We start from the raw sequence: 17,027 nt of genomic DNA on the forward strand, positions 1-17,027 counted from the left end.
ATTGGTGTCCTTTACTAATGGTTTCTTTACAGCAATTCCACCATGTAGGTCTGATTCCCGCAGTCTCCTCTGAACAGTTGATGTTGAGATGTCTGTTACTTGAACTTTTTGAAGCATTTATTTGGCCTGCAATCTGAGGGTCAGTTAACTCTAATGAATTTATCCTTTGCAGCAGAGGTAACTCTGGGTCTTCCTTTCCTGTGGTGGTCCTCAGGAGAGCCAGTTTCATCATAGTGCATGACGTTTTTTGCGACTGCACTTGAAGGTTCTTGACATTTTCCGTATTGACTGACCTTCAGGTCTTAAAGTAATGGACTGTCGTTTCTCTTTGCTTATTTGGCCTTTTCTTGCCATCTTCTGTATACCACCCCTACCTTGTCACAACACAATTGACTGGCTCAAACGCAATAAGGAAAGAATTCACTTTTAACAAAGCACACCTGTTAATTGAAATGCATTCCCTGTGACTACCTCATGAAGATAGTTGAGAGAATGCCAAGAGTGTGCAAAGCTGTCATCAAGGCAAAGGGTGGCTACATTGAAAAATCTCAAATATAACATATTTTTGTTCAACAACTTTTTTGGTTACTACATGATTCCATTTGTGTTATTTCATAGTTTTAATGTCTTCGCTATTATTCTATAATGTAGAAAACAGTAAAAATAAAGAAATATCCTTGAATGAGTAGGTGTGTCCAAACTTTTGACTGGTATTATATACACCGCTCAAAAAATAAAGGGAACACTTAAACAACACAATGTAACTCCAAGTCAATCACACTTCTGTGAAATCAAACTGTCCACTTAGGAAGCAACACTGATTGACAATAAATTGCACATGCTGTTGTGCAAATGGAATAGACAACAGGTGGAAATTATAGGCAATTAGCAAGACACCCCCAATAAAGGAGTGGTTCTGCAGGTGGGGACCACAGACCACTTCTCAGTTGCTATGCTTCCTGGCTGATGTTTTGGTCACTTATGAATGCTGGCAGTACTTTCACTCTAGTGGTAGCATGAGACGGAGTCTACAACCCACACAAGTGGCTCAGGTAGTGCAGCTCATCCAGGATGGCACATCAATGCGAGCTGTGGCAAGAAGGTTTGCTGTGTCTGTCAGTGTAGTGTCCAGAGCATGGAGGCGCTACCAGGAGACAGGCCAGTACATCAGGAGACGTGGAGGAGGCCGTAGGAGGGCAACAACCCAGCAGCAGGACCGCTACCTCCGCCTTTGTGCAAGGAGGAGCACTGCCAGAGCCCTGCAAAATGACCTCCAGCAGGCCACAAATGTGCATATGTCTGCTCAAACGGTCAGAAACAGACTCCATGAGGGTGGTATGAGGGCCCGATGTCCACAGGTGGGGGTTGTGCTTACAGCCCAACACCGTGCAGGACGTTTGACATTTGCCAGAGAACACCAAGATTGGCAAATTCGCCACTGGCGCCTGTGCTCTTCAAAGATTAGAGCAGGTTCACACTGAGCACGTGACAGACGTGACAGAGTCTGGAGACGCCGTAGAGAACGTTCTGCTGCCTGCAACATTCTCCAGCATGACCGGTTTGGCGGTGGGTAAGTCATGGTGTGGGGTGGCATTTCTTTGGGGGGCCGCACAGTCCTCCATGTGCTCGCCAGAGGTAGCCTGACTGCCATTAGGTACCGAGATGAGATCCTCAGACCCCTTGTGAGACCATATGCTGGTGCGGTTGTCCCTGGGTTCCTCCTAATGCAAGACAATGCTAGACCTCATGTGGCTGGAGTGTGTCAGCAAGTTCTGCAAGAGGAAGGCCTCGATGCTATGGACTGGCCCGCCCGTTCCCCAGACCTGAATCCAATTGAGCACATCTGGGACATCATGTCTCGCTCCATCCACCAACGCCACGTTGCACCACAGACTGTCCAGGAGTTGACAGATGCTTTAGTCCAGGTCTGGGAGGAGATCCCTCAGGAGACCATCCGCCACCTCATCAGGAGCATGCCCATGCGTTGTAGGGAGGTCATACCGGCACGTGGAGGCCACACACCGTAAAAAGGTTATTCAATGGGCTATTTGTCCCTGGCTCAACCTACTGTAGCAGCCTATGCTTCAGCTCCCTTGGTAGCCAAGGGAACTCTTTTCGTATCAAAAGAGCATATCAAAGTCTGTTGGGTTAATGTTTAGGCAGAAGAACTAATGCACAACTCAGCACTCAAATTTGTTTAAAAATTAATGGGAGACTGAGCAATCGAACTGCATACAAATGCTAAATTCAATCACCTAAATATACAAATACAAACTTACATAAACAAAGTGAATCAACTTGAATGTTCGTTTATTTCTAAAGCAAACAAATGTACATTGAGGCAAATCATTTATCACAGGTGGATGTTAACGAAACCCTTCTGTACAAGTTGTCATGAAAAACTACAACTAAAATAAAACTATCATAAATACAGATATGAATCTTAAATGACAAAACAATAGAAACAAACACAAAAACATGCAAAGGGAACAGATTGCTAGGATTAGCTTCTCTTAGGGACCATCATAACCAGCAGATAATGATCCAGATCTTCAGCCAGATCAGCCAATACAGTACTTTGTCTTTAACAAAACAATTGGCTTCTCCCTAACACACAATCAAATAAAATGAACATACTTACAAAAGGATGATGGCCCCATTTAAAAACAAAGCAAACAATTAGTGTAATTTTTAAAACTGTTCAACAGATGGAAATAGATGCCACACACTTTACTATGGTAACAAGGCACGCACACAGTGTACCTTTATAAAGCCACATGCCCAAATATGTAGTACTGTACTAAAGGAGACCCAGTACTGTATATGTCTGCTTGGCATCTTGAGACGGTTAGGTCCTGTACAGTGTACACAGTTGTCTAGGGCAGACAGAGTCTTCGTAGTTCTGGACACAGAGCTCTGTGAGTGTATTCCTGCCAGGCTACCTGTTGTTGTAAAGGCTGACCAAAATGATGCGGGTACAAGTGCACTTCAACAGCGAAAACAGGACCCATCGATTAAAGGCAGCACCAAGTGGATGTGCTGCCCAAAAACATGCAAGCTAATTCGCTAGCGTGCAAAAAAAGTGAGAGAGCCAACCTTTTTATTTCATTACACGAAAGTTGCGAAGTGGTGATTGATTAAGAGTCATGTACAAAATACTAAAATTTGCTCATCATGGTATTTTCTTTATTGCAAAAGCTGTAGTTGCGTGAAAGGAAGGTGATGAGAAGATGGGTGTAATACTGTATTATTATAAACAACTAACATTTGCATCATTGTGGTGAATTTTATTGTATCGGTTTGCAAACCAGATTATTGTAGTTCCTGGAGTAATGGTTTCACATTTTTAAGAGCTGAGAGCTTCTGTATGTACATCTATCCTGTAGAAGTGATCCAAACATTACTGTGGAAAATGAACATAAACCTAGTTGGGACGGTTTCCTGGATGCATATTAAGACTAGGACTAAAACATACTTTTAATAGATATTCTCCATTGAGAATAGTTTTTAATCCAGGACTAGGAGTCTGTCTCAATGAATCCACTGATATCCTTCCAAAACTGAGCCTGTAATATTCACATTATCAATAAGTGTAGGGTTGTTACTCATCAGACAGGTATACGTTATAAACAGCAGCATCAATGCCATAATCTGGCAACATAGGTGGGAAGAGGGTGAGAATAAATAAACGTGACACTTTGGATTTGTTTAGTGTTTTCACTGACAAGTTTGTATGTTGTCATGACTTATAATGGCCCACTCATTCAGTGTGACATCATTAGCAACATGGACATTGAGTAGGTTGTGAACACTCATTCAGTGTGACATCATTAGCAACATGGACATTGAGTAGGTTGTGAACACTCATTCAGTGTGACATCATTAGCAACATGGACATTGAGTAGGTTGTGAACACTCATTCAGTGTGACATCATTAGCAACATGGACATTGAGTAGGTTGTGAACACTCATTCAGTGTGACATCATTAGCAACATGGACATTGAGTAGGTTGTGAACACTCATTCTAATTCTATGAGTTGGAAGTGATCCATTCCATTTCACTTGATTGATTCGGGGAATGTAAAGAAATATTTGTTTTTATTTGACAATCGAAATGGAGTTAACCACAACAATAATTGATTGTGAGTTGGCATCTTTACCGCTCTCCTTATTTTGAACAGCTTCAATTTTAGATTACCAATTTTTGGTTGAAAAAATGAAGGTCAACATTTATTTAATACAATACTTCTATTTTTTTCTCATGATATAGACAAGCTATTAGCTGGAAGTTGGCCTCTAATAATGTTTCATTATAATTTCTCCCAAACTAATGGATACTAACAATAACAAATAGTGTTAGCTTACCTGGGCTTAAGTTAGTCTTTATAATGATTGACATACGTAAAAAAAATAAAAATAAATGTTTCCTTCTTTCACTTTTTATAGGACTGTATAACGTCATATCGCAATCTACTAATTCTACTTCATTCGCTGACATATTTGCTTTTCATTGTTCCTAAACTGTTTATAGGGGCTTTGTAACCTCACTGGGCCAGCCATATGATTCTTTATCACAAACCGACTATCATGTGGTCCCCCTTGACAGGTCTTCCGACCTCAATGGGACTTCCTGGTTAAACGTGAAGGCCCTATTCTACTGTGACGTTTCAGGCTGTGTTTACTCATCCAATGGCATTTGAAGGGATGTTTTGTTTTTGCTGAACCAATATCAGGGTATTATTTAGTATTGGACCATACGTACCATTCTTATTGGACCATATCATAACCCTTGGTTACGTTTCCATCCCTACACTCTGAATGCTCAACATAATGAATATCTGATCTTTACCTTGCAACACATTGCTAGTGATGCGTCATAACAGCTGGGGGGGGGGGGGGGGGGGGGGGCGACAACGATGGGACGAGACAAATGAAGGTACAAGTTCCATGGGGGAAAAAAAAGAGCAAAGTAAGTGAAGAGGTGGTTGGAGCGATGAGCAGGTCATAGGGAAACCCAGAGGAGTCCAGTGGGGTGAAGGAGAGAAGAAAAAATCAGGAATGGAGAGGTCTGGAAGAGGCACGACTATGAATCTGTCCCAAATGGCACCCTATTCCCTATATAGTGCACTACTTCTGGCCAGAGCACAACAGTAGTGCACTATATAGGGAAAAGAATGCCAATTTGGGAAGCAACCTTTCCCCCCCTAATTCATATGCACAGTACAGGCAGATGGATCTGTGTTTTCCTCCCTCTGCTCCTACAGCTAGCTGTGTGAAGAGACATCCGAGGAACTGCTGCTGTTGCTGTTGGTTGTCTGAGCCCTCTTGATGTACAAGTTCAGCAGCTTCATCTGCAAGAAGGACAGTTTTGCATTGTTGTGATCATGACGGAAAAGTTACAATGGCACCGTTGTCCCGACCAGGGTTGGTAAAAGTAAGTCAACTGAAATGTCAATATCGGGATGTTGGGTTTGCTTCCTGAATTAACATCTACAATACATTTTAGTACTTTAGCAGACGCTCCAACCAGGGCAACTTACAGTATTGAGAACTCAGCGACACAGGACTCAAAATGGAATTTACCCCAACCCTGGTCTAGACCAATCAGATGACAGAAAGCTGTGGCGGTACTGAGGTGACGGGAGTACGGCTGGCGTAGCGTGACAGGCAGAGTGACCTTAGTAACATTTAGCTCATTGTGCCAATTGCGTATTTCCTCACAGAAATGAGGACAACATTGTTTCAAGGTTGACATCTACTAATGAATGGGTAATCATTTTGTAAGTTAATGTTAGCGAGAATGTTTTAAAATCGGAGCGAGCTAGGTCATCCAGTGGAATGACATGCCTGATTAGAGTAGAGCTTGCTAAGGGAAATGTGTGTTATAGTCTACTTACTACGGCGGCTCTAGGATTAGGCTTTGGGCATGGCACTGCTTGGAATGTCGTGAGGGTCCAGAGTCTCTAATAAGGTGTAAACACTAACTAATTAAACGGTCGCTGTAGCGATGAACCTACGAGCCAATGCTCCGTGACCCTGCTGCTACCCTCAACCCAGCCAAGGTCATTGTGCAACAGGCTCAATCCAGCCAGCACACTCTCTTACTCTCACTTTATGCCGGCCTGCCTGTCAGAAACCAGGAATAGGAGGGGGAAAAGGGGATTCACATTGGATAGTGTTCATAAGGCACAAAACGGAAGAAAACGGTCCGAAACGAGGAAGTACTACCTGAACTTGTCCAATAAGAAACACAGATTTTCGTTTTCAGTTGCACAATGTTTTGCTACAGTGTGTCCTAATGAGTATGACCCTGATGGACTCCAGTGCCCCCTTGAGCACTCCAATTACCCTTACTGTACATCCAAACCACACACCAAACCAGTCAAAACCAGAGGCGAAATAAAAACCTGGAAAACCGATAAGGGGGTTGTGTTTGGGAGACGTGTGTGTGTGTGTGTGTGTGTGGACTTTGAGATGCAGACGAGCACATGCCAGTGGTGGGTAGCGTACCTTGCTGCCCGTGAGTAGCTGCAGGTGTGGTTTGAGCTCTTCTCCAATCACGGAGTAGATGGCCACCAGACAGAACACGCTGGCCTTGCGAACACTACTCTCTGTGTTGTCATAGCCCTGGGAACAGACATACAGACTATCACTGGACTGGCTGCCAGCAGGAGAAACAAGCACACACACACACACACACACACACACACACACACACACACACACACACACACACACACACACACACACACACACACACACACACACACACACACACACACACACACACACACACACACACACACACACACACACACACACACAGAATCAGCGAACACACTCGTGAAAGAGCACACATAGAACAACAGGTCATTGGGAACGTGGGAGGAGTGGCAGAGGTGTGTGCCCAGGGGCAGAGTACAGGCAAACATTTCCAGGTACAAATAAGGCAAACAGTTCTCACTGTCAAAATATGAACATGAACAAATACGGTGTAGGCCTAGAAACTACCAAGGATGTTTCTACTAGATTTTCTTTCCATGACCCCTTACCCTAATCCTGCATCGCAGGAGTTCTAAACCAAGTCATCTACAGAGCTAAAACCACTATTACATTAAGAAAACAGAGAAACACTTTGTTTTCTGTGCAGTCGCAGTATGATTGAGACATTATCTGTCCACCACTCCATTCACAACAAACATTTTCAGGAACAAACAGTTCCCACTGTCCAAGTAAGAACATGAACCAATATGGTGCTGATACAAAAAAGGATGTTTCTATTTTCCCTCTGCAATGCCCCCTTCACTAGTCCCGCATTCTACAGTGCCTTGCGAAAGTATTCGGCCCCCTTGAACTTTGCGACCTTTTGCCACATTTCAGGCGTCAAACATAAAGATATAAAACTGTATTTTTTTGTGAAGAATCAACAACAAGTGGGACACAATCATGAAGTGGAACGACAAATCAAAAACTGAAAAATTGGGCGTGCAAAATTATTCAGCCCCCTTAAGTTAATACTTTGTAGCGCCACCTTTTGCTGCGATTAAAGCTGTAAGTCGCTTGGGGTATGTCTCTATCAGTTTTGCACATCGAGAGACTGAAAGTTCAAGGGGGCCGAATACTTTCGCAAGGCACTGTATATAATAACATAATACATGCCACTAAGCAGACACTTTCTTCATAAGCAACTTATGCAATTTTACATGTTTTTTATTGAACCTTTATTTACAAAGGTAGTCATGCTGAGATCAAGGTCTTTCACAGATGAGACCTATATACACATCAATGCACATCAATATATACATCAATATACACATCAACAATATAAACTATACACGTCAATACACATATCAACAATATATAAAACAAAAACAACGGCAATACACGAAAAAGCAAAACACAAGCATAGAAAACAAACACATTCTTCAGTAATAAGGTCCTGAATCAGCCTTTTGAATTGTCCTAGAGTCACCAACTCATCCAACTTCATAGAGCATTCCACAAGTAAGGTGCAAAAAAAACTAAAAGCAGATTTACCTAACTAGCCACTCCTGAGACCGGGTCTGAAGTAAGGTACGGCGGAGGTTAATGCAGGAGGACTTTATAAACAAAAAGAGTGCAAAGCAAAGAGGGCCAGCCTACTTTCTGATACAGTGGTGTGTACTGAACCTATTCAGTGGTGTGTACTGAACCTATACAGTGGTGTGTACTGAACCTACACAGTGTTGTGTACTGAACCTACGCAGTGTTGTGTACTGAACCTACACAGTGTTGTGTACTGAACCTACACAGTGTTGTGTACTGAACCTACACAGTGGTGTGTACTGAACCTACACAGTGGTGTGTACTGAACCTACACAGTGTTGTGTACTGAACCTACGCAGTGTTGTGTACTGAACCTACACAGTGTTGTGTACTGAACCTACACAGTGGTGTGTACTGAACCTACACAGTGTTGTGTACTGAACCTACGCAGTGTTGTGTACTGAACCTACACAGTGGTGTGTACTGAACCTACGCAGTGGTGTGTACTGAACCTATGCAGTGGTGTCTACTGAACCTACACAGTGGTGTGTACTGAACCTATGCAGTGGTGTGTACTGAACCTACACAGTGGTGTGTACTGAACCTATGCAGTGGTGTGTACTGAATCTATGCAGTGTTGTGTACTGAACCTACGCAGTGGTGTGTACTGAACCTATGCAGTGGTGTGTACTGAACCTATGCAGTGGTGTGTACTGAACCTACACAGTGGTGTGTACTGAACCTATGCAGTGGTGTGTACTGAACCTACGCAGTGTTGTGTACTGAACCTATGCAGTGTTGTGTACTGAACCTATGCAGTGGTGTGTACTGAACCTATGCAGTGTTGTGTACTGAACCTATGCAGTGGTGTGTACTGAACCTACACAGTGGTGTGTACTGAACCTATGCAGTGTTGTGTACTGAACCTACACAGTGGTGTGTACTGAACATACGCAGTGTTGTGTACTGAACCTACGCAGTGTTGTGTACTGAACCTACACAGTGGTGTGTACTGAACCTATGCAGTGTTGTGTACTGAACCTACGCAGTGTTGTGTACTGAACCTATGCAGTGTTGTGTACTGAACCTATGCAGTGTTGTGTACTGAACCTATGCAGTGGTGTGTACTGAACCTACGCAGTGGTGTGTACTGAACCTATGCAGTGGTGTGTACTGAACCTACACAGTGGTGTGTACTGAACCTACGCAGTGGTGTGTACTGAACATATCGCCATTAATAATGTGTAGTGTGCTACGATAAATTTCGTCCAATGGCTTCAATACAGTGGCAGCTGCATTCATATAGACAATATCATCATAGTCTATAAACAGTATACATTTCATTTGAATAACTATGTAATCCATGCAGAAATTGAACCCACAACCTTCCCACTAGGCACAGACGTCTTCATCTCAACATCTAGTTTGGATTTACATTTGATTGAGTTGCTAACTAAAGTGAATTCATATGGAAATCAACAAAAAATGTAAACATGTCATTGGATTTAGGTTAAAAGTTGTGTGAAAGAAATACAAAAAAATGGACTATTTTTTGCAAATCCAATGTTTGATTCAACTTCATCACATATAAAAACAAATATGAAAAGACGTGGAAACAACTCTGATTTAACTAGTTTGTGCCCAGTGGGTTGCCATAACCAGCGTAGCACCGCACTCTTACCAAACACTCACATAATGCAAAACAGGACCAGATTCTCACCTGCAGTAGTCCTGGTATGATGTCAGGCAGCAGCTGGTGGAGGGACTCCTTGGTGATGCGTTCGATCACCTTGGTCTGCATCTTGATGGCAGCCAGGTTGATGGGGTAGTCAGCCGTCTGAACGATGGGACACAGCACCTTGATACACTGCTCTGGGTGGATGGAGCTGGCTAGAGTGGAGGCAGACTCCTCTGCTGCTCTTACCACCTACGGGGAAAGTGGAGGGAGAAGGTGTATATGATTTATATAATGGGTTTGATGACAGAGAACTGCTCTGGGTGTAACAGTGATAAGAGAGACCATGTGGAAGATATGACAGAAGCAAGAATGGACTTGGTATACAGAGAGAACAGGACTGGTACCGAGCCTTGGGGGACACCAGGGAGTATAAATATAAGGAGTTGCACCTCCTTGTGGGAGTCTTTGTGTGCCTCCAGGGTCTTCATGATGGTGAGTTCAGCATAGTTCTTGAAGCGGGCCGGCTGGTTCCGCAGTATCTCCTTCAGTACCCTCAGTGCCATGGCCCGGATAGTGTACTGCATGGGAGGGTAACAAGCCACCATTACAAACCCTACATGCATTCTTGCTCACAGACATGCACCCCTGCCGACAGACATGCACCTCTGCTCACAGACATGCACCCCTGCTCACAGACATGCACCCCTGCTCACAGACATGCACCCCTGCTCACAGACATGGACCCCTGCTGACAGACATGCACCCCTGCTGACAGACATGCACCCCTGCTGACAGACATGCACCCCTGCTCACAGACATGCACCCCTGCTCACAGACATGCACCCCTGCTGACAGACATGCACCCCTGCTCACAGACATGCACCCCTGCTCACAGACATGCACCCCTGCTGACAGACATGCACCCCTGCTCACAGACATGCACCCCTGCTGACAGACATGCACCCCTGCTCACAGACATGCACCCCTGCTCACAGACATGCACCCCTGCTCACAGACATGCACCCCTGCTGACAGACATGCACCCCTGCTCACAGACATGCACCCCACACCCACACGCCAAAAGCCATATCTGTCAGCTTCAGAATGTTTTACATTTGCAGCTAAACAAATAATCAGTGAGGTAGTTGGGGATGCAGTCTTATTATTATGTATGAATGTGTTTGTCACAATAATAATCACCATCATTGCTAGTAAAACCTTCCAACTAGCTGCAGTCTATCTGTCATGTCAGAACTAGTAAAAGTAAAGGATCCCTACGTCTTTATCCCCCAGTGTCTCCAGGAGCAGTAGGAGGATGGTCTTGAAGTGTTCGTCCCACACGGCCAGGCTGTCCTCCCGGGTGATCTTCAGGAGCTCCACCAACGCCCCTTTACGCTCCTCCACGCGTTCATTGTGATTTGACAGTTCCTTCAGCAGGTCTGCAACCAGGTCCGAGTGGTCCTGGGAACCTGGGGAGAGGACAGAGGAGAAGACTGGGTGAGTGGTCCGGTTCATATTACACTCAGCCCTAACTAGCTAGTAACCCCATGTACCAACAAAAAAGCAAGTGACAAGGAAATGGATGGCAATGGAAACAGCATTGAAAAACTTTAGAAAACAAAAAATGATAGTCATGGAGTAGTGTCTCTACCTGGAGCAAAGCCCTTAGAGAGCACCATCTTGTTTTCACCACTGCTGTCCTGCCGACGGCCTGTAGAGGGAAGAAGTGGGAGAGGAGCGAGGAAGACAATCAGACTCACTTTTCACTGCAGATAAAGGGCCATCCTAATCCCAATGTTTTTGGTCTAGACAGGAGGTGGAGTCACAGGATCAAGGTTCAAAGTAGAGGTCAAAGGTGACTCACAGTCTCTAAACTGCTCCACATCGTCATCAAACACGGCCTCCTTCAGGGCGCTCTTGTCGTAGGATGAGGTGATGGTGTCTCCGTATCCGTAGGGGGCGAACTCCCTGGTTCGCGGCCCAGAGAAGGAGCGGGGGGACGGGGTGTTGAGAAGAGAGGTCTTGTTATCCAGGGCCGTACGCCCACCCTCCACCACATCCTGCCCCAGACGGGCATCAGAGCCTGGAGAGGGCGTCACACCTTCCCGTCCCGCCTGGGGGGAGAGAGAGAACAGAGTTAGTCTCAGACGTGGAAATGGTTATGACATCCAGGGCAGTGGGAGCTGCTGTGGGAGGACGGCTCATAATAATATTTCGCTAATAATTCCGCTCCAGACATTACAACGTGCCTGTCCTCCCCAATTAAGGGGTCACCAACCTGCTGTGAACCAGAAAGGTATATAGGAACGCAACATGAAGTCCTGGTCCAGTATCCACAAAGCATCTCAGAGTACGAGTGCTGATCTAGAATCCGTTTTGCCTTTTAGATCATAAGGAATAAGATTATATGGACAGATCCTAGATCAGCACTTCTACTCTGAGATGCTTTGTGGATACGGGCACTGGGCTCTTTTCCAATTTGTTTGTCTTCATGTCCTCTCTCTTCGCTTCTTACTCAAAATTCATTAGAGGAGGAGGTGAAAGGGGTGGGACTTTGGATGTATTCTCCTATGCGTTTTGATAAGGAGCGAGGAGAGAGGACACTTCCAATGCAGAGGTTGGGACTCACAGCATCGTCCCTCTTCCCTCTCAACTCGTTGAGGTCCTCCTGGCTGCGGTAGCTGAAGCTCTGGATGGCCTCTGTGACCCCTCGCAGGGAGCTGTAGATCTCATCAGAGTTCATGTTCTCTGTGTCATACTCCAACATACTAAGGAGACAGAACAGGAAGAGAGGATTTATATAAAGTGTCCCTCAGGACAGCAGACACACAAACAGTAAAGCTGCACACACACACATGAATACACTTATAGGGATACTTGCAGTTTCAGTCTGACACCGTACAAGAGGTTAATGCTTCTGCAAGCTAAGTAGATGACCTTTAGACAGATAGGTAAAGATGTATTCTGGGCAAAGCTCTGAAAATGGATGATGGTGTGTGATGTTCTAACTACCCAATTTGTCACTTGTAAGGGATTAGTTAAGAGGGGACTGATACATCCCCAGAGAACATTGACACCATAGTGCAAAAAGAGACAAAAAAAAGGAAAATGTTCCCTATTGTTCCCTATGTTCCCAATCCCTATTGGTCGAGGAAATATTGGGAGGACAACAGAAGCACGACGTGTCACTTCCTGTCCTGCCCATCCTAGGGAACTGAGGCTCCGCCCCTAGGTGTGTTACCTGGGAGAGTACGCTCTGCGGAGGACCCTGAGGGCGGGGCCGGCGGGGGTGGAGTGAGGTGGAGGAGGATGAGGGGGAAGGGGGTGCTTAGGTAGCCCATCGCCACTCCAACACCCACCCCACAACCGACTGTGGCCACAGACGAACGGGCGGAGAAGGAGAGAACGGGACAGGGTGGGGGCAACAACACAAGGGGCCACACACACAGAGGAGAGAGAGAAAGAAGGAAGGAAAAATAGAGAAAGAAGAAGGGAGGAGTGCAGCAGAGAGAGAGAGGAGGGAAGAGAAAAATAAACTATAGTCTGAGTTGTGGTTAGAGGTTGGCATGCGTTAATATGAGTAGAGTATTAGAATGCATGGTGAAGGAGAACAAGCCCTCAGTCAGTCAAGCAGCGCTCTGTGGTTTAGCCATGCATTAGGAGACAAACAGACACTGGCACCTGTGGATGGATGTCAGAGAAGGTGGGTACGTACCTGGGAGATAGCCCCCCATGGGAGCAGTTGGTTGGGGAAGTGAGAGGGCTGGTCCGGCTTGGGGGGTGCCGGCTTGGGGTCCGCCCAATAGTATTGCTGGGAGAACTCTGAAAAAGAAAGAGACAAACAGGTTTATAAATGGTAAATATGCACCAAAAATAAAATATTACTAATGACCTCACCAAAATTGATAAGGCTGCTGGTGTAAACAGATCCCCCTCCCTTTTATCCCTGGTTGTACTCATTTACCACGCTGCTGGTGTTGCTGGAGTTCTTCAGGTGGTTCTGGAGCAGCTTGGTGGCCCCGTCCTGGAAGGTCTTGGGCAAGGCTCCCAGCAGCATGGTGAACTCTGGAGTGTTCAGCTCAAACAGAGAGATCAGCACAACCTGGGCTGCCTGGGGGGCAGAGGGACATACAGTAGTCGATTGTGGGTTATGGACTGTCTGGGGGACAGATAGGGGGAACAGGGACATAGATAATAGTGGGTTATGGGCTACAAGGGGGCAGATAGGGGAACAGGGACATAGATAATAGTGGGTTATGGGCTACAAGGGGGCAGATAGGGGGAACAGGGACATATAGCCAATCGTGGGTTAGGGGCTACATGGGGGACAGATAGGGGGAACAGGGACATAGATAATAGTGGGTTAGGTCTACATGGGGGACAGATAGGGGGAACAGGGACATAGAGCCAATAGTGGGTTAGGGGCTACATGGGGGACAGATAGGGGGAACAGGGACATAGATAATAGTAGATAATAGTGGGTTAGGGGCTACAAGGGGGACATAGGGGGGGACAGATAGGGGGAACAGGGACATAGATAATAGTGGGTTAGGTCTACATGGGGGACAGATAGGGGGAACAGGGACATAGCCAATAGTGGGTTAGGGGGCAGATAGGGGGAACAGGGACTAGCCAGTGGGGGGACAGATAGGGGGAACAGGGACATAGATAATAGTGGGTTAGGTCTACATGGGGGACAGATAGGGGGAACAGGGACATAGATAATAGTGGGTTAGGTCTACATGGGGGACAGATAGGGGGAACAGGGACATAGATAATAGTGGGTTAGGGGCTACATGGGGGACAGATAGGGGGAACAGGGACAGATAATAGTGGGTTAGGGGCTACATGGGGGACAGATAGGGGGAACAGGGACATAGATAATAGTGGGTTAGGGGCTATATGGGGGACAGATAGGGGGAACAGGGACATAGATAATAGTGGGTTAGGGGCTACATGGGGGACAGATAGGGGGAACAGGGACATAGATAAAGTGGGTTAGGGGCTACATGGGGGACAGATAGATAATAGGGGAACAGGGACATATAGTCAATAGTGGGTTAGGGGCTACATGGGGGACAGATAGGGGGAACAGGGACATATAGTCAATAGTGGGTTAGGGGCTACATGGGGGACAGATAGGGGGAACAGGGACATATAGTCAATAGTGGGTTAGGGGCTACATGGGGGACAGATAGGGGGAACAGGGACATAGATAATAGTGGGTTAGGGTCTACATGGGGGACAGATAGGGGGAACAGGGACATAGATAATAGTGGGTTAGGGGCTACATGGGGGACAGATAGGGGGAACAGGGACATAGATAATAGTGGGTTAGGGGCTACATGGGGGACAGATAGGGGGAACAGGGACATAGATAATAGTGGGTTAGGTCTACATGGGGGACAGATAGGGGGAACAGGGACATAGATAATAGTGGGTTAGGGGCTACATGGGGGACAGATAGGGGGAACAGGGACATAGATAATAGTGGGTTAGGTCTACATGGGGGACAGATAGGGGGAACAGGGACATAGATAATAGTGGGTTAGGTCTACATGGGGGACAGATAGGGGGAACAGGGACATAGATAATAGTGGGTTAGGTCTACATGGGGGACAGATAGGGGGAACAGGGACATAGATAATAGTGGGTTAGGGGCTACATGGGGGACAGATAGGGGGAACAGGGACATATAGTCAATAGTGGGTTAGGGGCTACATGGGGGACAGATAGGGGGAACAGGGACATATAGTCAATAGTGGGTTAGGGGCTACATGGGGGACAGATAGGGGGAACAGGGACATATAGTCAATAGTGGGTTAGGGGCTACATGGGGGACAGATAGGGGGAACAGGGACATATAGTCAATAGTGGGTTAGGGGCTACATGGGGGACAGATAGGGGGAACAGGGACATAGATAATAGTGGGTTAGGGGCTACATGGGGGACAGATAGGGGGAACAGGGACATAGATAATAGTGGGTTAGGGGCTACATGGGGGACAGATAGGGGGAACAGGGACATAGATAATAGTGGGTTATGTATTCTTACAGGGAAGCTCTTTGCTCCTCTAGGAACTCAAATGAATTTGTCAGCTAACCATACCAGTGGAGAGACTTGGATGTACACCTTGAAACTGCGGTGTCTGTAGTGTTATATACTGAATAAAACAGTACAGAGAAACAGTCCAAAAATCTAAATCACAGTTGATCACATTATCAAACATGTTTTCGCAACTTCTGCTGTAATATACATTTGCGGTGAGTGACATCATGCTTTAAAAACAAAATATTAAATTCACAAGTACTTAGTTCTAGCAGGTTAGACATTGCTTATAACAAGGACTGAGACATTACCTTAATTAATACAGAACCATTTTAAATAATTAAAGTAATTCTTTCTACTAGAAACGTTACCATGTCAGCATGCATATGTAGAGGCTGTTAATGTGGTTCAAAACAGACAATGTGTTAGGCACAGAACAAAAGCGAAAATAGCATTCATGTTTTCACATCGTTATTCAGCGATGATATCGGTCGGTAGAACTTCGAACAAACAAAGCAACTATCCATTCACATACTCCTGAGACCTAATGACAAATTCTTTGTTGTGTTGTAGTAGTGTTCTGTTGGCGAACAACAGCAGTTTTACTTTCAAGGCATAGCTACTGTAGGTTAAAGCGAGCAGTAGAAAGGGCTAGAGCGTGAAGGTGAGGTAAAAAAGGCAAGGCCACACTTGAGATCATTTCACACTCTTTGAGGCAGCTAGGCATCTGTGCAGCTCGGTAGGCGGTGCGTGCTTGGCGGTGGACAGTGATTGGTTGATGAGGCACTACCTGCTTACACCTCTCTTCCAGTTGCCCCTCCCCGGCCTGCTGGGACAGTAAGGCTGCAGTACTGGACCTGCCTGATAGCTCCTCCACCACCCAGTTATGAAGGGTCTGGGGCACAGTGGCAGGGAGGTAGAATTATGGGTATTGTAGTTTTGACAAAGGAAAGCAGATGTTTATAGGAGTACACTCCTATAAACATAGACAAGGTTATAGCTGTTAACAGGGTCCTCCTGTGGGATGCAAGTGGGGTATATAAAGTTTGTTTCTATTATAAAACAATTAAAAGCATGAAAATAATATTTATTTCCCATTCCTTTAAAGATTATTTTCAGGCTAGCTGTTTTTAATACCCTACAGTGTAAGGTACGTCCTGTGTTAACTAGTTGAGGACTTAAATTGGAACTAGCAGTGGTGGAAAAACAAACAACCCAAGAGTGAACACATGTCCTGCCACAGAACAGAGAGATAGCAGAGTCTTATCACCAGGT

The 17,027-nt window shown here is 45.6% G+C and overlaps 1 protein-coding gene across 23 annotated transcripts in view; it reads right to left on the reverse strand.

The window, feature by feature from the left end:
* Positions 1–2,293: 2,293 nt before the first annotated feature.
* LOC124047616 (CLIP-associating protein 1-B-like) overlaps positions 2,294–17,027 on the reverse strand; it is a 131,059-nt gene continuing 116,325 nt past the window's right edge. For 15 of the 23 annotated variants that reach the window (XM_046367946.1, XM_046367956.1, XM_046367966.1 and 12 more), the window contains 12 exons: positions 16,543–16,647; positions 13,669–13,815; positions 13,420–13,526; positions 12,946–13,074; positions 12,334–12,472; positions 11,569–11,818; positions 11,356–11,415; positions 10,983–11,173; positions 10,154–10,282; positions 9,747–9,953; positions 6,512–6,628; positions 2,294–5,352 (listed from right to left, as the gene is read on the reverse strand). In XM_046367946.1, coding sequence (XP_046223902.1) covers positions 5,266–5,352; positions 6,512–6,628; positions 9,747–9,953; positions 10,154–10,282; positions 10,983–11,173; positions 11,356–11,415; positions 11,569–11,818; positions 12,334–12,472; positions 12,946–13,074; positions 13,420–13,526; positions 13,669–13,815; positions 16,543–16,647 — 1,668 coding nt within the window. In that variant the 3' untranslated portion in view covers positions 2,294–5,265. The remainder of the gene's footprint in view (positions 5,353–6,511; positions 6,629–9,746; positions 9,954–10,153; positions 10,283–10,982; positions 11,174–11,355; positions 11,416–11,568; positions 11,819–12,333; positions 12,473–12,945; positions 13,075–13,419; positions 13,527–13,668; positions 13,816–16,542; positions 16,648–17,027) is intronic. The other 8 variants (XM_046368049.1, XM_046368042.1, XM_046368071.1 and 5 more) reach the window with 3 other exon arrangements.

Source organism: Oncorhynchus gorbuscha, linkage group LG01 (assembly GCF_021184085.1).
Source record: "Oncorhynchus gorbuscha isolate QuinsamMale2020 ecotype Even-year linkage group LG01, OgorEven_v1.0, whole genome shotgun sequence".
Lineage (NCBI taxonomy): Eukaryota > Metazoa > Chordata > Actinopteri > Salmoniformes > Salmonidae > Oncorhynchus > Oncorhynchus gorbuscha.